Below are 20,892 nucleotides of genomic sequence, written 5' to 3' on the forward strand. Positions count from 1 at the left end.
CTCCTCAGCAGTGGTTATGCGACGTGTGTTGTGATTACACCTTTCAGGCTTCCCTAAAAAGGTGCAAACAACTACTGAGGACCTTCCCTTTGAAGACACATAAATCGATGGGAGGAGCCAGACTGCCCTCCCTCTGTGCAGAAGCACTAAAATTACAGAACTGGTGCTTCTGCCACATTACACTATCAGCGGCCTATCTTCCAGGCACACACAACTAGATAGTGGATCGTTTCAGTCGCAAGTTCCCACACGACCTGGAATGGAAGATAAACCCAGCAGTACTTCATGACCTATTTAGGTGGTGGGGTACATTGACCATGGACCTGTTTGCCACTTACCTGAACAAGAAATGTGCATTTTAACCCTGACAGAGCAGGGATGGCGCAACATTCCCTGGGCGATGTGCTCCTTCTTCTGTGGGACAAGGACCTTCTCTGTGCCTTTTCTCCATTTCCCCTACTGTCGAAAGTCATATTAAAAAGAGAGAGCGCACACGTCATACCAATTGGTCCCATTTGACTGAGACAGACTTGGGCATGTCACGAACTGTGACAGGTAAGAGTACCACCGATGGATCTCATTCCAATCTACTCCATACCTCCTATCAAAGAATGAAGGATGCACTCTACATCCCAACCTGGGGATTCTCTGCCTCAAGACTTGGCTCCTTCTTGGTTCCAGCACATAGAAATCTCCTGCTCAGAAGAGGTATAATGAAAATCCACAACACGGTGTACTTACCTGCAAAAGTGGTCCAGGTTGTGTAATTCCCAACAGATTTCCCTGACATCCGCTACTCTCCCAGGACTATCTCTAAGTTCACTCAGGGTTCACCTAGTGACTATAGCAGCCTTCCATCAACAAGTGGAGGGATACTCAGTATTATCACACCCATCCACAAAAAGATTCCTTAGGATTACAATTAACCTTTTCCCCCAACCCTGACATCCCACCTCTACATGAGACCTAAACCTAGTGCTGAAAGGCCTGACCAGACTCTCCTTCGAACCCAGGGCTACCTACTCACTTACATACCCCCCTGTGAAAATGGCCTTCCTGGTGGCAATCACCTCTCCTAGGAGAATAGGGGAAATAGTGACCCTGATGGCACATTCCCCCTACATATTTTTCTTTCAGGACCAGGCTACACTCAGACCACACCCGTAGTTCACCACCAAGATGACCTCTGCCTTTCACATGACCCAACTGATCCACCTTCTGACTTTTTACCCCAAGCCTTACCGTGACAATAGGGAGGCTATACTACACACGCTAGACCAGGGGTCAGCAACCTTTCAGAAGTAGTGTGCGAGTCTTCATTTATTCACTCTAATTTAAGGTTTCGCGTGCCAGTAATACATTTTAACATTAGATGGTCTCTTTCTAGAAGTCTATAATCTATAACTAAACTATTGTATGTAAAGTAAATTAAGGTTTTTAAAATGCAGATCTTATCAGTTTAGTGTGATCCTTGCCCTTGCTTTTCCTTGCTGAGTTTTCCAATGTCTGGCACATATTTGGATACTTTAAGCTGCACACAAGCTTCTGGGTGATCAGTTGTTAACCGGCTCCGAGAGGGACAGAGGACAGATTTCATGTGTGAAAATACCTGTTCACACAGGAATGTGGATCCAAATGCTGAAAGCATTGAAAATGCAATTTTCTTCAAACAGTTAAATTTCACTGTCAGGGACGTCCAACAGGTCAGAATAGAGGCCCCATGATCTATGATCTCTCTCGGTAGTTTCAAGTGTGCTCTGCAGATCTCCAAACTTTGATGCCCACAATTCTGAGCTTTTTAACTGAATGAGCTGCATTTCGAAATCTTCAACACCCATCCACTGAAATACAGACAAATCCAAGTCGCTTTCATTGAACTTTTCAGGTTTAATTAGAAAAGAAAGCATTGGGCCAAATCGCTGGAAATCAGTCAGAGTGTGGGAGGGAGCTCTGGGCTGGGGCATGAGTTTGGGATGCAGAGGGGGCTCTGGGCTGGATCCGAGGGGTTTGGAGTATAGGAGGGGCTCAGGGCTGGGGCAGGGGGTTGGGTTTCAGCAAGGGGTGTGGGGTGCAGGCTCTGGGAGGGAGTTTGGGTGTGAGAGGGGGCTCAGGGCTGGGGTAGGGTCTTGGGGTGCAGAGCGTGGGCTCTGGGAGGGAGTTTGGGTGTTGGAGGGGGCTCAGGGCTGGGACAGAGGGTTGGGGCTTGGGAGGGGGTGCAGGGTGCAGGTTCCGGGTGGCGCTTACCTCAGGCGGCTCCTGAAAGTGGCCATCATTTCCCTCCGGCTCCCAGGTGGAGGCGTGGACAGGCGGCTCTGTGCGCTGTCCCGTCCGCAGGTGCCATCGCTGCAGCTCCCATTGGCCGTGGTTCCCAACCAATAGGAGCTGAGGAGCCGGAGCTCAGGGCGGGGGCAGTGCACAGAGGTCCCTGGCTGCCCCGGAGCCTGGGAATCGGAAGGGGGGACATGTCGCCGGTTCTGGGATCCACGTGGAGGCAGGGAGCCTGCCTTAGCCCCACTGCACTACCGACCGGACTTTTAGTGGCCCCGTCAGCAGTGCTGACTAGAGCCGCCAGAATCCCTTTTTGACCCAGTGTTCTGGTCGAAAACCGGATGCCTGGCAACCCTGTGTGGCAGAGATCAATGACTTTTATTTGAATTGGAGATTTTTTTTTAAACTAGTTAATTTTTGTATCTGAGAACCAGGAGAATATATCTTAAATTTTTGTGTGGTTTACACCTGTAGCATTTCACTCTATCAACTAATTTTAGTTACATAATTATGCCATACTTTGGATTCTTGTAAAAGCAGCAAAGAATCCTGTGGCACCTTATAGACTAACAGACGTTTTGCAGCATGAGCTTTCGTGGGTGAATACCCACTTCTTCGGATGCAAGTACTTGCAAGTGGGTATTCACCCACGAAAGCTCATGCTGCAAAACATCTGTTAGTCTATAAGGTGCCACAGGATTCTTTGCTGCTTTTACAGAACCAGACTAATACAGCTACCCCTCTGATATTTGGATTCTTGGTAACACATTATTTATTTGTGTTTTGTGGTAGTAACTAGAGGCCCAGTCAGGGATGTAGACCCCATTGTGCTAGTCACAGTAATCACTTAGTGGGGAAAAAGATGATCTCAAGCCCAAAGTGCATTGGTAGTTCAGTTTAAAATATCAAAATTTGGCTCTAAATCTCTTGAGCAGTAATGGACTAAGGCTGGATTGAACAGAGGACAGTTAAGGTCCTCATGCATCAAATGGGTCCCCAAGTTTTGTAGCTAACCCCCATATCAGAAATAGGAATTTGGAATTCAGAGTTTCTGAAGGGTCCTATTTGTGTGTGGGTTTTTTTGTTTTGTTTTGTTTAGTCTATTACCTTTCCCTTCTTAGGGACAGATGAGCAAGTCTGAGAATCCATGGTATTGGTAAATCCAGGCTGTTTAGCCTTTACATTTTTTTTCTTTAGTTGGTGTTGTGATTAAGGCACAGAACTGGACAACAGGAGGCCTTGGTTCCATTCATTTCCTGTGTGACTTTGGGCAGTTCTCTTAAGCTATCTGAAGCTCATTCTGGGCCTAGGCTTTATATGCTGCATAAAATAGCCACAAGAAGCCTGGGAAGCATTTTCCCTAGCCCAGGAGCAATGTAGCATTGACAGTCTACCCTCTCTCATAGCCCCTGTGGGACAACCAATAAGAAGCTCTGAGGAAGCTGCTTCAAGTTAGAGATGCTCTTGGAGCTGATCTAATTTATGCTAGAGGCCATCTTGGCCCCTACAGTAGCCCAGGATTCACATGTCACAAATGTCTTCCCTTGACTACACCTTCTTTTCTGTGCATCTCAGCAAGTGCAGCACAGAATCTGCTTCTATCTCCTTTTGCTCATCTGCAAAATGGAGATAATACACAGAGTTATTGTTGCTAAATTTATTAATGCTTGGGAAGCTATTGGCTTGGTTGGAAGGCATTATAGAAATTCAAAGTGGCATTGATAATTGTAGTCTCTTTCCAAATCCCAACTCTAAAAGGTAATCAGTAAGATTAAGTTGAAATAGCAGGAATAACTTTCTAGTGCGCAGAAGCTGATGCATTCGTATCAGTGGCAATGTCAAGTTCTGATGTGGCAGTTCTTATTCTGTAAGCGGTTTTGACTCTCACCCTGAGGGCCTAATAAAATGCATATATTTATAAGTTTATGAATAAGAGTCCAAACTTATTCTACAGAAAGCTATACATGGTTTAGATAGTCAAAAAGACCATTCCTGTGCCCACAGGTTTTCTATACAAATCTGTGAACCAGTGTCAAATCCATTCATTTAACTTTATATATACTCTTGCCCCCATTTCCTTTGTATATTTTTCACCTATTGAGTATTTTGTTTTAAATTAGTGGGCTGAATTTTTATCCTCACAGATTTTTTTTAAATCTGTAATTATACCACTTTGTAAGAGTATTTTTTCATTAACAATAATAGCTACGTAAACACTGAAATTTTAAATGAATTGTAAACCGTTAATTATCAAGAATAAATTACTACTTTTCTTTACATTGTGAGTTATTTTATAGATGGTATATCCGGCATATGAAAGTAAAATCCAACTAAGTAATCCATGTGATCCCTCTCCCTTTTTTTTTAGTTGATGGAGTAGTGTTCTTAGCAACACAAAGATCTAGCGTTTAACTGTGGATCTTATCCTAACAATCAGCGGAGACTACTGCAATGGAGTAATTATTAGTACGCAGTTTGGGTTTATGCTGTTTAAATTTAGGTTAGTCTTTGTAAATCTTACTCCTTAGAAGCCGTATGTTGCATTGCTAAAATATTTATAAATATATCCAAAATGGAATTATGCAACAGCTAAGCATTCATTTTGTTGTGAATGCCTAAGTCCCATTTCCTATTTGTAGTGTTTTCAAAAAGGTAATCTTCAACTTTCTGGTTGTTTGTTCTTCCTCTGTAAGGATGTTTACACTGACTTTCACTGGTATCCATAGAAATTTTCCATGAATAAAACCTTTGAAAAGCTGCAATGGTTAAAGAATGTATTTGTCATCTGCATAGAATTCGATAAAGTAGCTGGGTTGCATGTTAATGTTTTTTCCCCTTGTACAAAAAAAAACTATTTTATTTCAGGTAATTATCATAATGGAGGGGGAGTAGAAAATAATTGGTGCTTGCATCTCATCCTTTTCAAACTGGAATATGGGTCATGTTCAGAAATGCCGTTTAGTGGCAGTTTGTCTACATTTTTAATGTAGGCATGGTGTGAAGCTTGCTTATTGTTAGATGCACACACACACTCAAATTGACTCTGACTCTGGACAGCATTGCAAAAGACAAGCAAACACATTCTATGCTTTTTGATATTTATCTGAACATTGAGATTCCGGCTATGCAAGTTTAAAAGCGAAGCACACTTATTCAATAGCTCCCATTTCTTTCAGGATTTTCCCTTCACAAGTTCTAGCTGTTGAAATGCTGATATGAAGTATCTTTCCATGAATGATTCCCTTCCTCCCTTTCCAAATATAAATTTTGTCCCCTCTTAGCCTGCACTGCTTCTCCTTCCTTCAGTCCTGTGTTTGCTTGTTCATAAATGCAATGATTACAAAAGCAGAGTAACGTCTGAAAGACTGTGGTGGTGGTGTTCACATGACTAATACTGTGAAAGATAGCAAGATTTTTTTTTTGAGCAGCTCCAGTCTACGCACAGTTGGTTCCCAGCTGACAGACAGAATGTGGGGTGGGCTTTGTCACCAGAACGCTGGGTACTGCATGCCCAGCGATGCTTGCAATTACACGGTGCCCAGAAACCTGCTGCTTATGTCAGGGTGCAAGCAGTTTAAACACATAGAAACTGGGTAGTTTTTTCCCTCTTTCTTCCTAGAAAAGGTTATGTAATGAGGGGATTGCTGCTAAAGTAAGAGAAAATGAAGTCTTTGTTAAATGCCTTAACAAAGAAAGAAGGTAAGCAATGAACTCAGAAAATTTGATGTTTGAGAGCTGATATTTTCTTGTGTACCTTTAATATGATCTGCTTACTTATTGTATAATTAATCAGTTCTTGCCATTTCTTTTTTCAAAATTCTTGTCTGTCAGAGCATCCATTTAGGCAACTAATTATTAGATCTTGTTGATACCTGACTTATTCATTTTAGTTTTAAACTTAGGTAAATATAGAAAATGTTCTGTGTTCTAAAAAATCCATCTGAAGATGTATAAGCAATTTCCTAGGTGAATATTATCACTGTAAGCTCCTTAATTGCCCTCTCATAAGTATGGATTGTTAGGTATAAAATTCTGAGAGCTGGAAGGAAAGTATTATTTAATTCTTAGGTTTGATATAAGGGTACAATAATTACTTGATTTGAAACTTAAAAGCATGGAATTCGTTGAGATGTTTTCATGTCATTTTATAATATTTGTTTCTCCAAACAACCTTTGCAATAAGAATTTATAAGATCTGTAAAATTAACTAACAATAAAAATTAGTCCAACAGAGTTTAAAGCATGCACATTTGTTTCATTATTTTGTGGTGTAGTTATTTTTTATTGTGGAAAATAATATAAATATTGCCATGTAAGAGGCAGCTAAGAAAATATCCACCCACTTACAGTTTGCAGATTGCCGGGGAAAAAACAGTTGGTTGGAATATTAATCATTTTGGGCATGAAAGAGGTTATTTTTAACTCTTTCTGCATAGATATGTGCCTAAAAAAACCCTAATTGTGGTTTTGATTATTTTCCCTTTATTACATTCACAAAGAAAATGTTAGTCTTTAATTCAAAAAGTAAAGACTAATTTTACTTGCAGCTATCTCTTTAAGATTATAAAATTGGTATCGAACCAAATGTTAATTCCAAAATGATTATTAAAATCCTCTGCACTTGAAGTATTCAGTGGGCAAAGATACATTTTTCATGAAACCTGGGAAATATTATAAATGTTTTTTATTTGGAGTGGTATGCACAGTTTTCATTTTTCTCAAACTTGTCAATGTAAATGTGCTCAGAAATACTCATCCCATTCTGTCAATTAGACCTGTGATATCTATGCAATATGCAGAACTATTAATCTCCCTCCCCCCCCAAAAAAAACACCTTTCAACTTTTTACAATAAATCTTCAGTAGATAGATTCTAATTTTTCACGAGCTTAACTATGAGCATTCAAAATCTTAGTGTGGCGTCTCCATCCTGTCCATTTTGTGAACTAACAAATGATTCTAAGGGCCACATCTGGGTCCTCTTTGAAGCCAAATGCAAAACTCCCATTGACTTCAATTGGAGATATATGTATATATAAATGCTATGAATAGGCAAGCCTGTACCTATTGTATCCACATTATTTTGTATAATCTTTATTAAAAGAAAATATTTTACCTTATTTTATCCTATAAGATCTTACACACCATCTGCTTCTCTTCAGTGACATTGTTAGTAAGAAGTATGCTAAAGGTCCCAAGCATAGCTATATACAAACTGTACATCCATATCACACACTACATGTAGCATGGCAAGACAACAGTCCCAGAAAGTATTCTAAAGTGGCAATGAATAAAAATTGAAAAAAAAAATGTACCTTTTTTGTAGAGGATTCAGACACACTCAATATGGAAGATTGTGTTGTGAATTTTCTTTAAGAAGTTTGGGTTGGCCTTGAGCTGAGTCTTTTAGAAGCATTGTGTCATACATTCAAAAGCACCTAAGTGGAGTTAGCAACACAAGTTCCATTGACTATCTTTGCAATTTTGCAATTATTTTTCCTAGGTGGGCATTATGATATACTTGAAAAATCCTCCTCTCTCAGAGGTTCTGTAGATTTTTGCTATTTCCATTATAAACTTAGCACTCTCTTAAGTCTCATCTTTCTTAACAACCTTGTTGGTAAAGATAACTATTTAATTTTTGCTTCAAATAAAATACAGTAGAATTTAATATCAATTTTAAATCCTGTTCTCTGTATGTATCTTTTTTTAATATTTGTAAGAGAAAGTTTAACCTAAATGAGAGTTTCAGCTACCTGGAATTTTAACCGTTTGCTATGCATTTTATGATCCTCCTCAGAATCACTTGTCAGTCGAGAATTCTAGTGAAAATTATTTGAGGAACTTCATTCTTTCAGCTACAGTTACAATTGGTTAAAATATTCTTCTTTTCCTGTCCTAAAATTGTGTGAAACATTTCTCTGTGATCTTATGCACTTGTTGTGTTTCACCCCAGAGATGGCTGCATATTAGGGGAGGATGAAGTGATTTCTGTGTATACTAATATCTATATTAAGATGTGTGTTTTTATAGTGTGACATATTTATTCTATTTTATATAAGCTTATGCTTTTAAAGTTTTGGTTGAGTACATAGTTATCTTTAAGATGAATGACATTGTATAAATGCAAAATATTATCTGGGGTTTCTTTCCTAACTGAAATATTATATATTTTTTTAAATTACAGTCTGCGTAGTCTTCTGAATTATTACAGGATGCCTTTTGTTAGTGATATCATTATTATTACTTTGCAGATTTAGATTTGTGAACTCTGGATTCAATCCTACAAACCCTCTGAGTCCCACTGAAGTTAATAGGATTATTTTGCATAAATAAGGACTAAAATAAATAAGCATTTTCAGGATTGGACCTCTATTAGTTTATGAAATTAGTAGGAAAAACCATCAAATCTAGGGTGTATATAAGAAACCTTTTATTAGAAAAGTCTCTTTAAACTTTACTTGAGGCTAAAGAACCCATTACTTTGAGAAATAGAGAGTCTTGGGGCATAGTGTTCACTAATATAAATTGCCCCATAATTGCAGTGCTCTGCTAGTAGCATTTGAAGGATCAGGTCACTAATTTGTATTTTTTTTTCTGCTAAAAATAATTAGTTAAATGATTTATTGCTATGTTTAGATATGTCGGTATATTCTCCCATGGATGCTTGTGGGAGCTGAAGTGAGCATATTACCTCAGGATACTGCACTCTCTGCTCTATATACAATAATAGGTGCAATAGAAATGCCTAGATTAGAAAAACAGACACCTAGGGATTATGTCAGTGTAAGAGTTCTAACAGAAGAAGAATCTGTCCTGAATTTTTAACCTAGCACATGGAGATAAGGTGACCGCTAACATTAAAGATTTCCAGGCTACTCCTGAACTGACAATGGAACCAAATTCTCTCTCTCAGTTTAGGTCTCTATAGGAAAAAGGAACTCAAAAGGAACAGCATGAAGGAAGAAGTTTCTGTGGATCTGTTCAAGCCCATGAACTTGTTTTAGGCTTCAAAGAAAGCTTGAGAGATAGAGAGAGCAAATAGTGTTGACGAAAGCTTGGCAAAAACCAGATGTCTGACATTACTATTTATTTATCATTGATGTTTCCAGTATTGTGGGGCTTAAGTACATATTACAACCAGCAAGTCAAAGTATGTTGCATATGAAAGTAGTTTTCAGTTTTAATTACATTTTAAATATAATTCTGTTATTTAGCTTGATTAGATAATCAGCAAAGATAGTTTTTCTCTCTTACTCTGCGCACCCAAAAAGGTGCCATATGTTGTTGAATCTCTTTAAGGAGTGATAAATATTCATAAATGATAAAATCAGATGTGATTACCATAATTGTTTTTCCCCTCCCCCTCTTAATACAGTGCCATTTAGGGAGGCCCCTACCTATTCAAACAGGAGGCGAAGGCCCCAAAGCACCTTGGCAGCACCTCGTGTCTTACTTCGTTCCAACAGCGATAACAATCTGAACATCAACAACATTCCTGACTGGTCAGCTTCATCTTCTGCTTCTTCACACCGCAGCCTTTCACCTCACCTACTTCAACAGATGCAGAATAATCCTAATGGAACTGTAAAAACTGTTGGGAGTTATACCCCCTCCTCTCGGAGTCGGTCGCCATCATTAAACAGGGTAGGAGAGGATGCAAAAAGACAGCAACATAGGCACATCAGGTGATCTTTTTCAATATTCCTACAGCATGAAATATACCATTTTATTGACACACTGACCACAATATTCATTAGTACAGATTTATTATAAATGTCCATCTTGGGCCCAGGATAGAAGTGAACATTTGAAGAAAATCATATGCATTGGAGCAATGTCCAAAAGCTAAACTTGTCAACACCTCTAACCATTGCTTTCAGATACTCTTATCTACTCCATCCCTTTCCTCGCAAAATCTGCGTAAATAGGTAAACCTAGCAGTATGATCTGAAGCTTACCAAATCATGCTTTGGAATCCTCTACCACTCCCCTCCTGTTTCAAGCAGGGTGTTAGAAGAGCTGGAGATAATTTTTTACTTTCAAAATGTAACACTCTGATTTTTTTTCAATTCCAAATGACCTTTTCTTTTGAATTTTGATTTTATTTTTAGAAGGTTAAACTCAAAAACAAAATGAAATGTTTCATCCAAAGCAAACATTGTTTTACTTTTTTCGGTTTACCAAAAAGTTTGAAATTTGAAATGTTTGTTTCTAGTTGACCCAAAACAATTTTTTGTTTTCTTGTGTTTTGGTTCAGCCAATGAATTGAAAAATCAGTTATTCACACAACTCTAGATGCAAGTAGCTTGGGAGTCTTGTATGGTTGTAACAGCTCTAATAAATCATGAGGAAAGAGAGAGACTCCGAGATAGTAGGGACCAAACTATCTCTTATGGCTGTAGTCTGCTTACTCTACAGCTGGGTGAGGGGTGCTGTTGTCCATAGGTTGTTGATGGAACCTGAGTCAATTGCTTTCTTCCGTCCCCCTTCCCAGACAGCATTCAAGGCCAGTTAGAGGCAACATACCCAACTCCACAGACTCTTGAAGTCCCACTTCCCCTGATCTGGAGCTGAGCAGTATGCAAGAAGGAAGAAAAAGTGGAGGACTGAGTTAGTGGGGTTGGTGGGGGCAGAGCTGGGGAGGGCAGCAGCTGTGGTGGTAGGGAACAAGCATCTTCTTCTGTTCCTACTTTCTGCAGGGCCCTAACACTTGAGGATTTTGCTGCTTTATTTTTTCCCCCTTGACTAGTGAGTGTGACCCAGTGGGTGCCCCCATCAACCTGCTTATGGGCTGTGCCCACTGGATGACAAGTCTTGCTTCATTGGAGAAAGGTGGATGCTGGCATACATTTTAATAGAACAAAATTGATGGATTAGGTGTGAATGCTTTATCTTTAAAGAATGTCAGTACACTCCAAAATGCGGCCCTAGAAAGGGATAATTGCGGTTTAAGTTAGGGGGAGAGTGAGAGACTCAAATAGAATTTAAATACATTGATCCAATAAACTTAATTTTATTGTCATTCAAAATAATGGGCTTTCTCTGTCATATTTCCTGATCTCAATATGAAAAAAGAAAACAAATATTGTCAAGTAGCAGTGTTGGCTACTGTTGGGTGTCACTTTGATATTATATATAATAGATTTATATCTAAATTTGTAGTCATTAAAGCAAAAGAGAATTTGGCTGAAGTTCTCATTTTCCTATTACTTTCTTCCTTTACTTTGCTCCTTTTTTTTCCTTCTCCTCCCCCTCTTCAGTTATGGGCACCCAGCTAACACGTTTTCTGATAGTGGCATCAGCAATACCACTAGAGTTGTCTAATATTGCAATCTACAAAATTCACAACACTTTTTTGTTTAAATCACATATGGCATTGACCACTGTATGAGAGAGGATTCTGAACTTCATAGGCCAGTGGTCTGATCCAATATAGCAAAGTGTTCCAATGTTGTATATTGCAGTAACTAGAACAGGAGTACTTGTGGCACCTTAGAGACTAACACATTTATTTCAGCATGAGCTTTCGTGAGCTACAGCTCACTTCTTCGGATGCATCTAAGGTGCCACAAGTACTCCTGTTCTTTTTGCGGATACAGACTAACACGGCTGCTACTCTGAAACATTGCAGTAACTGTGCAAAGTCATTCAGTTATTACCTTCGGTCTCACTCTTGCATAGAGAAACTCGTGGGCAGATCCTTGTATCTATCTGAACACTACAGTAGGATTCTGCATAGATGCAGGGGTCCACCTGTTAAATTGTCTTTGCAGGCCAGGGACCCTCCTATTTGTTCCTTCCAGTTAGAGGGAATGTGTTTTGCTTTCTCCAAAGGACAATCTAGTTAAAAGCTATTTAAAAACTTGGCTTCTAATTAGAATATACAGTGTTACTAGAATAATATCTCTAGGTTCCTGGAACATAATTTGTTGATTTATGGAGCTGGGCAAATAATGCAAAAACTTTCTGTGAATATTAATTCATTTTTTTTAAATGAATTTGCTTTGGCTGCTCTCATCCCTCTTCTGTGCTCACTATCTCTGAATGCTTGAGTGAGTTTCACCAGCATAACTGTTAACGGAAGCCAATTTCATGCTGGAAAATTTGTGGAAGCCAAATATTAAGTCCTCCATGTGCAAGTATTTGTACTGAAACTACTTGCACACTTATCCAAATATAGAGTAGAAACAGTGCCATGTGGTATAACCTATGAATATACATCCCAGGCACCTCCAGTGCATCTGCTGGTGGTCCACAGAAAGCTGGCTGGTCACATGGTGCTAGCTCTTATTTCCAGCTTCTAAATTTGTTGAAGACCACTGAAACACTTTCCTAATGTTCTGTGCAACCGTAATGCCAACAGACCCTGGTCGTTGGGATTGAACCAGGGACCTCTGGAGCTTAGTGCATGAGCCTCTACCGCATGAGCTAAAAGCTAACTGGGGCTTAGCTAATGCCGTAGACAGGGCCGGCTCTAGGTTTTTTGCCGCCCCAAGCAAAAAATTTTTTGGCTGCCCCCCCCACCCCCAGACATGAGCCCCCCCTGCCCACCAGTACCCCCCACTCACACCCCCTGTTGCCCCAGCACTGGCCTCCCCCCCAAATGTGGGATCCGCTACCAGCACACTGCAGCCGAGCCCTGGCCCAGCTGCGACTCCGTCCCCATGCGGGTGGAGCTGCTGGGCGGCGCGGAGCGGGAGTACTTCCAGGTGGCGGCACGGCTACGGGGTGGCGCAAAGAACACGGCCCCCTCCCTGGGCTTCGCAGCACTGCTGGTGGCCAAGGTGGATCAGTTCGCGCTCACCGCCCTCACCCTCGACATGCTGGCGGCCAAAGACCTGGAGAGCCCCCTGGACCTGCTGCTCTTCAGCCTCACGGTGCCCTGGCCCAGCCCTGGCAGGAGGGAAGGCGAGGATCTCCGGCTGCGGGGCTACTTGCTCAGCACCGACGAACCCAGTCGGCTGCTCACCTCCTCACACACTCCAGGAGCCCCTCACCACCATCGCAGCCCGGGCTCGGCTCCAGGGGACCCCGTTTCCCTCCCTGCCTCCCCGGCTCCTCACACACACTGGGTAGGGCCGCCCAGAGGATTCAGGGCAAAGCAATTTTGGGGGCCCCTTCCATAAAAAAAAGTTGCAATACTATAGTAACATGTATTTGGAAATGTAAAAAATAACTAGTGAAAATTAATTTGTAATAATTTGAAAATACACCAAATACATTATTTAAAAACATTAAATGCTTTACTGGTCTGTATACATTTGCCATTACAAAATGGGCTGTTGCTGGGTGATGGTTGGTGCCAATGGGCTGTCACTGCCTGGAGGTGGTGCTGCTGTTGCCCAGGGCTGGGTGGGGAGCTGGGCTCTGGGGGGTGCCCGGCTCACAGGGGCTGGGCTCAGGACTGTGAGGAGATGGGTCGGAGGTTGTCTGGCTCAGAGGGGCTCGCCTCAGAGCTGGGGGTCTAGGGTGGGGGGATGGGGTCGGAGGGTGCCCACCTCAGAGCAGCTGGGCTCAGAGCTGGGGGTCAGGGCAGTGGGGGATAGGGTCGGGGGTGTCCGGATCAGAGGGGCTGGGCTCAGAGCTGGGGGTCAGGGCTGTGGGGGGAAGGGGGTGAGGGGGGTGTCCATATCAGAGGGGCTGGGCTCCGAGCTGGGGGTCCGGGCTGTGGGGGGAATGGGGAGAGGGGGGTGTCTGGATCAGAGTAGATGGGCTCAGAGCTGGGGGTCAGGGGCTGGGCTCAGAGCTGGGGGTCAGGGCTGTGGGGGGAATGGGGTGAGGGGGGTGTCCAGATCAGAGGGGCTGGGCTCAGAGCTGGGGGTCAGGGCTGTGAGGGGGATGGGGCCGGGGGGGTGCCCAGGTCCTAGGGGCTGGGCTCAGAGCTGGGGGTCAGGGCTGTGGGGGGAATGGGGTGAGGGGAGTGTCTGGATCAGAGGGGCTGGGCTCAGAGCTGGGAGTCAGGGCTGTAAGGGGGATGGGGCCGGGGGGGGTGCCCAGGTCCTAGGGGCTGGGCTTGGAGCTGGGGGTCAGGGCTGTGGGGGGAATGGGGTGGGGGGGTGTCTGGATCAGAGGGGCTGGGCTCAGAGCTGGGGGTCAGGGCTGTGAGGGGGATGGGTTTGGGGGTGTGCCCAGGTCCTAGGGGCTGGGCTTGGAGCTGGGGGTCAGGGCTGGGTGAGGAGGATGGGTTTGGGGGGGGGTGCCCACCTCAGAAGGGCTGGGCTTGGAGCTGGGGGTCAGGGCTGGGTCTGGGGGGTAATGGGGTCGGGGGGTGCCTGACAAACACCTCCCTGAGACCCCCCCAATCCAACCCCCCTTCCCTGGCCCCTGATTGCCCCCCCCCCCACAGAACCTGTGCCCCCTCCCTGCCCCCGGGACTCCCTGCCCCTTAGCCACAACCCCCCCCCCCGGCTGTTTACCCCGGCTCACCGCGCGGCAGCCGCATGGCTCCGGAGGGGGCTGAGCTCTTCCCCAGAGCCGCGTGGGGAGGGGGCAGGGCCGCAAGCTCCAGGCTCAGCCCAGCTGCCTCCACTCGGCCCGGAGCTTGTAGCCCCGCCCCCTGACCACGCGGCTCTGAGCGGGGCGGGGCTCAGCCCCGCCCCCTCCCCCTCCCCAGCCAAGCGGCTGCCGGGCTGTTTAGGACCCGGGGAACAAGCGGAGGAGGAGCGGCCCGTCTTCTGCAGCCAGGCGGGGCCGCGCTACCGGTAAGGGGCCCCCCCTCTCCCCCAAGCGGAGCCGGTAGCGCGGCCCTGCCAGGCTGCAGGGGACGGGCCACTCCTCGGCTCGCAGCGGCAGGATGAGCTGGGGCCCCAGCCTTTTGCCACCCCCTATATTTTGCCGCCCTAGGCAGCAGCTTGTTTTGCTGGTGCCTAGAGCCGCCCCTGGCTGTAGAGCAGATACATTAATTTCTCTCTCTCTCTCTCTCAGTGGTCTCAGTGCCACTAGATGGAACAGAATACCATACCCAGAAAGTGTGTGGGTTATACAACTAGTGCTGTAGTTACCACAAAGATGTTGTGCAGTCATGAATGGGGGCATGCATAGGACTCCTTCCACCAATTCTCTTCCTTGAAGTGTCACCAAGCCTTTACTTTGAGCTTGAAGGGTAATCTTTGTTCTCTTCCCTTGCTGTTTGCTAGTGGTTCACATAAAACTGTCCCTCACTTTAGTCCAAAAAGCCTCAGTCAATTCAACAAAAGTTTTTTGTGGCTTTCTGCAACCTAAACCAAAGAAAGCAAAAAGGAATGAAAGTGAATAGCTTGCTCCAGCCAGTCCCCAATAAACATACATTTTCCATAAAACAATCTTTCTGTCGCTTCATGGTGAGCACCTCCTGCTCGTGAGTGAGCTTTTTGAAGAGTTCTTCCATTTCTCAGGAACAGCTTTCATCTCCCCATTCTCTTAAGGCCACACCTGTTTACAGTTGTGATTAAACCCAGCTGCTCCACTTTCTTCCTCTTCTTGGATCTACATTAACACCTTCCTCTCCCTCTGGATGCAAGGGGTTTGTACATCCCATCAATGAGGGGAGAATGCCTGTGATCATGATTGGAATGGGAAGTATTCACAAGAAAATCAGTCTATTAAAATGAAGGGAGGGGAGGCCTTACTCCCTCCCCCCCAAAAGAACGGAGGTTGAATCTTTTGATAGGTATGACATAAGAGGCTAGGATGTGACCATATGTACAATTGTCCTTACCTATTTCAGCCATCTAGTATTTTTCTTCTTGAAATACTAACCAGCCTTCACGATTGAACTGGGATTTATTGGAGTGGAAGATGCCAACTAAGATTAAAGGAAGCAGCATCTGTAGTACTTGGTCCTAGGAACAGGGTTAAAGGAGATCCACTCTCTCAGAAGGAAAGGGGACTCTTAAATCAAAGAAGTGGTGATGGTTCATATCCTAACTCATACAGTTTGGAGGATTTATACTCTACCAGATTAGATATCCTCTATGCCTCCAGCCTGCATAGCCACTTGAAACACTAAGTGGAGTCTGTCGTTATTGGCACCAGTCCTTGGCTCTAAAAGAAAAGAAGGAAAAATAAAACTAGAAAATGATCAAAGGCTCCTGATAGTGAATGGGTTACTGCAGTGAAATTGATTTGAGTGGATGGGGCAAAGTCTTCCTTATTCAGATGTTCCACTATGTTAAACTTCTTCCAAGCTTCCCTTGTTTACTTTTTATCAACAGCTTTGACACAGTCTTCATTCTTTCCTAGTCTCTCCTCCCTCCCCCCTTTTTGTTAGACTGTAAATAATTGATATTTGTTTCCGTCATACATTAGAATGCCTACTTTCACTTTGTCTTCTTTACACCAAAAATATATTTGTGAGAGCTCACCTTGTTCCCCTTAGGCTGAGCTAGCCAGTGAAGTTTTCTGAATTATCTATATATACCAGCTCAGGCAAAAATCCTGCTTGCTCTCCCTTGCCCTAATGGTGTTTTTTGTTTAAAAGGATATCTTACTCACTAAGCCAAATAAAAACACCCATCCTTCTCATCCCAAGCAATTACGCAAGTATTAACTCATTCTTGTTTTTTTCCCTGCCCTTATCTTTCCCCTGAAAACACTGATTATTTCTATGTATTCTTGTTTCCTTTGCATATATTCTATTTTCAGCATTTCCATGTAAGGCTTCTTGTTCCTTGCATTCATCCTTAGCAGTGGAACTGTAGCATGTTGCACCTTTTTTATGATGCCTTTTAAGATTCTTCTACCCACACTTGAATTTTACCATTTCCTCCCTGGCACCAGACATCGTTTCTTAACTATTGTAATATTTGATTTCCTGAAAGGAAATGCCTTTGTGGTGATGTGATCTAGCCCCAAGCTTCTCTATTTATCACCCTTTATCAATGAATTCTTCCTTATTCAAAACAAGTAGATAAGTGTTCATATTTTGATCATTGATAAGAAACTTCCCCTGAAATTCTACTGTATCAAACACAAAAGACATGATGCATCTTTGGGTACATTCAGAGTTATGGTTTTGGTTCAGGCCCATGAATGTTACTATAGAACTATTGTGAACACACCCATTCACAGCAGTAATTGTAGATTTTAGTAGTCTAAAGTGTTCTACTTATTTATTTTGCATCATTATGATGTGCATATATATATATAATATATATATCTATAAAGTGTGTAAAGTAAATTAGCTGAAGGGCTGGAAAACTGTCTGGTTGTCTCAGTTATTGTCTTTTCACATTTTGTTTTAACAAAACAGTCATTAGTTGACCTTTTCCACTTCAAAGATTATCTAAAAAATAGGGTGTCTAGACTAACAAACTAGTTTTGTTTTTCCAGTAATACTGCCTTTTTGCAAACTGCATACTTATTGCATATTCTCACCACTAAATATGTTCTGTTGTGTCATGAGAACAGAACAATATTAATGTCAATTTTAAATGATAAACTAATGCTATTTCATTGCAATCCCCAGTGCCGGTTATAATCCCAGTGCCAACAAGGATGCTATTGCTGCCTTGGATTATCAGGGTCCAAAACGCAAACTTTACAGTGCTGTACCTGGAAGACTTTTTATTGTCGTCAAGCCATATCAACCTCAAGGAGAAGGAGAGATTCATCTGCACAAAGGGGACAGGGTGAAAGGTTAGTCTTTTCTCCATTAGTTCCTGAGTAACCATAGCATTTTTTCTGATTATTCACAGATCTTGTTTTTAAAGCCCTACATTATCTCATCTATAATAGAATAATTTATTTGTTTAGCTCATATGTTAATAGATCTATTATTTTTACTCCAGTATTTCTTTACACCAAATTTTGCTAATAATTCGTGGACTTAGTTATATTTTGTAACCAAAATATATTCAACTACCATTTTTGTTATAAACAATTTATGCAGTGGGTGCCATTGAAACTTAAAAGTACCTGCAGTAACAATGGTATCTTCCTGTACTTAGAGTAAGAGGCACAGAACTGCAATTATTGTAGAGGGACAAATATTGAGTTTTAAAGATGTTGTAAGATGGTGTGCTATCTCATCAACCCAGGAAGGAAGGAATGCTGTTCATGAGTCTGATTCACACCTTACATCAGGGCACAATTTATTGGTTTAAACAAAAAAACGTGCAACACAAAAACAAAGCAATTCCCTTGCCCAGCATGGGCTGCAGTTCCCAGAGGCTTTTTCCTTTGTCTCTCTCTCTCTCTCTGTCTCTGGAAGGAGGATATACTGGGTCATGTGACACATTTTTTTCTGGCTGTTCTACATGACATGAGGGAGGAGGAGCACTTTAAATTGTGCTGGGGTGGGGGAGGGAAATACCTTTTAAGGTAAAAGGAAAATTAATGGCTACTAGTTTGCTTGAAAGCCAAGAACATGGTGCAAGTCAGGATCTAACTTAGGTTATGTCTACACTGCCCTGCTGTTCAGACTGCGGGGCTGCGAACAACCATGCGCACCAAAGTGATTTGTGTAAGTACCCTGTGTGGACACTGCGGGTGCAAACTAAAAGGTTCCTAGAAGAGGACTATGTTAATGAGACTAGTAACCCTTCAGTTCGCATCTGCAGTGTCCACAGGGAAGCTACAGAACAGCACTTCGGTGTGCACTGTTGTTTGCAGCCCCGTAGTCTGAATTGCAGGGCAGTGTAGACATAGTCTTAGGCTTGGTCTACACTAGGGTGGGGGGTCGAACTAAGGTACGCGACTTCGCGTAGCTGAAGTCGAACTACCTTAGTTCGAACTTCTTACCTGTCCAGACGCCGCAGGATTGAAGTCCGCGGCTCCCCCGTCGACTCCACCACCGCCGTTCGCGGTGGTGGAGTTCCGGAGTCGACGGGAGCGTGTTCGGAGTTCGAACTATCGCGTCTAGATTAGACGCGATAGTTTGAACTCCGAGAAGTCGAACGCTACCCGTCGACCCGGACGTAAGTATGGACGTACCCTTAGTGTTACGTTTCAAGACAGCAGATGCATCCCAGATGTGACATGCTCAGTTTGTGGAGATGAAGGGCTGCATTGACGCCATTGTTCTTGCCCTCCTGGACAGTAGTATAGTGCCAGATTGGTGAAGTTGGTAGAGGTTAAAATGTGGGTAGAAGGGCAGGAAACACACACACCTTTCCCATCTGGCCCACCGTTAAAACTTGCATCACTGTGTAGGTTGTCAGTAGTACTTATCTACATGATCAGTTTAGCTAATCTATAATGTTTGATTCCCCCACCTCTAAGATTATTAACCATTAATCATTGAGACATAGGGGCAGATTCTCTGTATCATTCTACAGTAGAACCTCAAAGATAAGAACATCAGAGTTATGGATGGAGGTGCCAAGTTTGGGATTTTCCTGGGGGTGATAGACCCCCTTTTTTCCCCAAGCCCCCTTCCCGCCCACATTCCACCCACCCCATCTCTTCATGTCCCTGATCCTCTCCCTCCCCCTCAGCACCTCCTGTATGCCGCTGAACAGCTGATCGCAGCAGGCACTAGGAGGGTAGGGGAGGAGCTGATCCGCGAGGCCTGCTGGCGGGCGGGAGGCACTGGGGGCAGAGGGAGGAGCTGATCCATGGGGCTGCCAGTGGATGCTGAACACCCACTATTTTTTTTCCTGTGAGTGCTTCAGCCTCCCCCTGCCCTGTGGCTTCAGCCCCAATCTCCTGCTTTGCCCCCCATGGCTGAAGTCGGTAACCTTCTCTTTAGTGTTACGGAACATTTCAGAGTTACAGACATCCTCCATTCCCAAGGTATCTGTAACTCTGAGATTCTACCATAATCCCTTTTGTTTTAGGGCAAAGGGAGTGGTTACAGCCTCCAAATCTCCTACTAGAGATACTCTGGCATGGGGGCATTCCCAATGGCCAACAGCACAAGGGGCATATTAGGAAAGGACATTTTAAGGTGTCTGTGTGGGGTGTGAGGAGTACCTGAGGACAATGCACTCCAGCTATCCCCATCTGCCAAACAGCCTTTTGGGCCATGGTCTCCTGATCCTTTGTGGCTTAAAATAGAGAAACCTCAGGACATTTAGAGTGCACCTCAACCCTCTCCCCCCAAAATGATTATGAATATTTGATCTTAATAAAATGATTAGTGTAGCATTTCTTTCTTGTTCTGATTATTAAACATGATGGAAATACTGGAGAGCGTAAATCAGGTTTTTCTTCGAATGCATGTTCATGTCCATTCAAATCAGGTGTGTGCACATGCATGTTGGCCGGAAGATTTTTCCCCTAGCAGCATCCATTGGGCTGGCCTGGGCGCCTCCTGGAGTCGCACCCTCATGGCACCTTATATATAGCACTGCCAACTCGCAACCCCTTCAGTTCCTCCTTACCGATAGTAACGGTGCCTGGAGCTTACCTTAGCTCTTGCTCAGCAAGTTCATTCTTCAACGACTAATTATATGCAACCATATAGTGTTGTTAGAGTTATTAGAGTCTTAATTTAGAGTTTGTTGACCCTCCCCCCGGTTCCCAGAGCTGTGGTATGCTGCGGTCCCTGGGTTTCAAAAACTGTGTGGCCTGCGCCAAGCACATGCCGAAGAGTGACCCACACTCATCGTGTCTACAGTGCCTGGGGGAGACCGATCAGAAAGATCGTTGTAAGATGGGAGTTCTGTCCGAGAACTCTTAAGGAAAGAGAACAGTGGCTCAA

The 20,892-nt window shown here is 43.5% G+C and overlaps 1 protein-coding gene across 1 annotated transcript in view; it reads left to right on the forward strand.

Moving 5' to 3' along the window:
* The window catches only part of SHANK2 (SH3 and multiple ankyrin repeat domains 2), a 700,055-nt gene that overhangs the window by 303,348 nt on the left and 375,815 nt on the right, over window positions 1–20,892 (forward strand). The window contains exons 13-14 of the mRNA XM_045014265.1: window positions 9,646–9,955; window positions 17,716–17,885. Coding sequence (XP_044870200.1) covers window positions 9,646–9,955; window positions 17,716–17,885 — 480 coding nt within the window. The remainder of the gene's footprint in view (window positions 1–9,645; window positions 9,956–17,715; window positions 17,886–20,892) is intronic.

The sequence above is a fragment of the Mauremys mutica genome, chromosome 4 (assembly GCF_020497125.1).
Source record: "Mauremys mutica isolate MM-2020 ecotype Southern chromosome 4, ASM2049712v1, whole genome shotgun sequence".
NCBI lineage: Eukaryota > Metazoa > Chordata > Testudines > Geoemydidae > Mauremys > Mauremys mutica.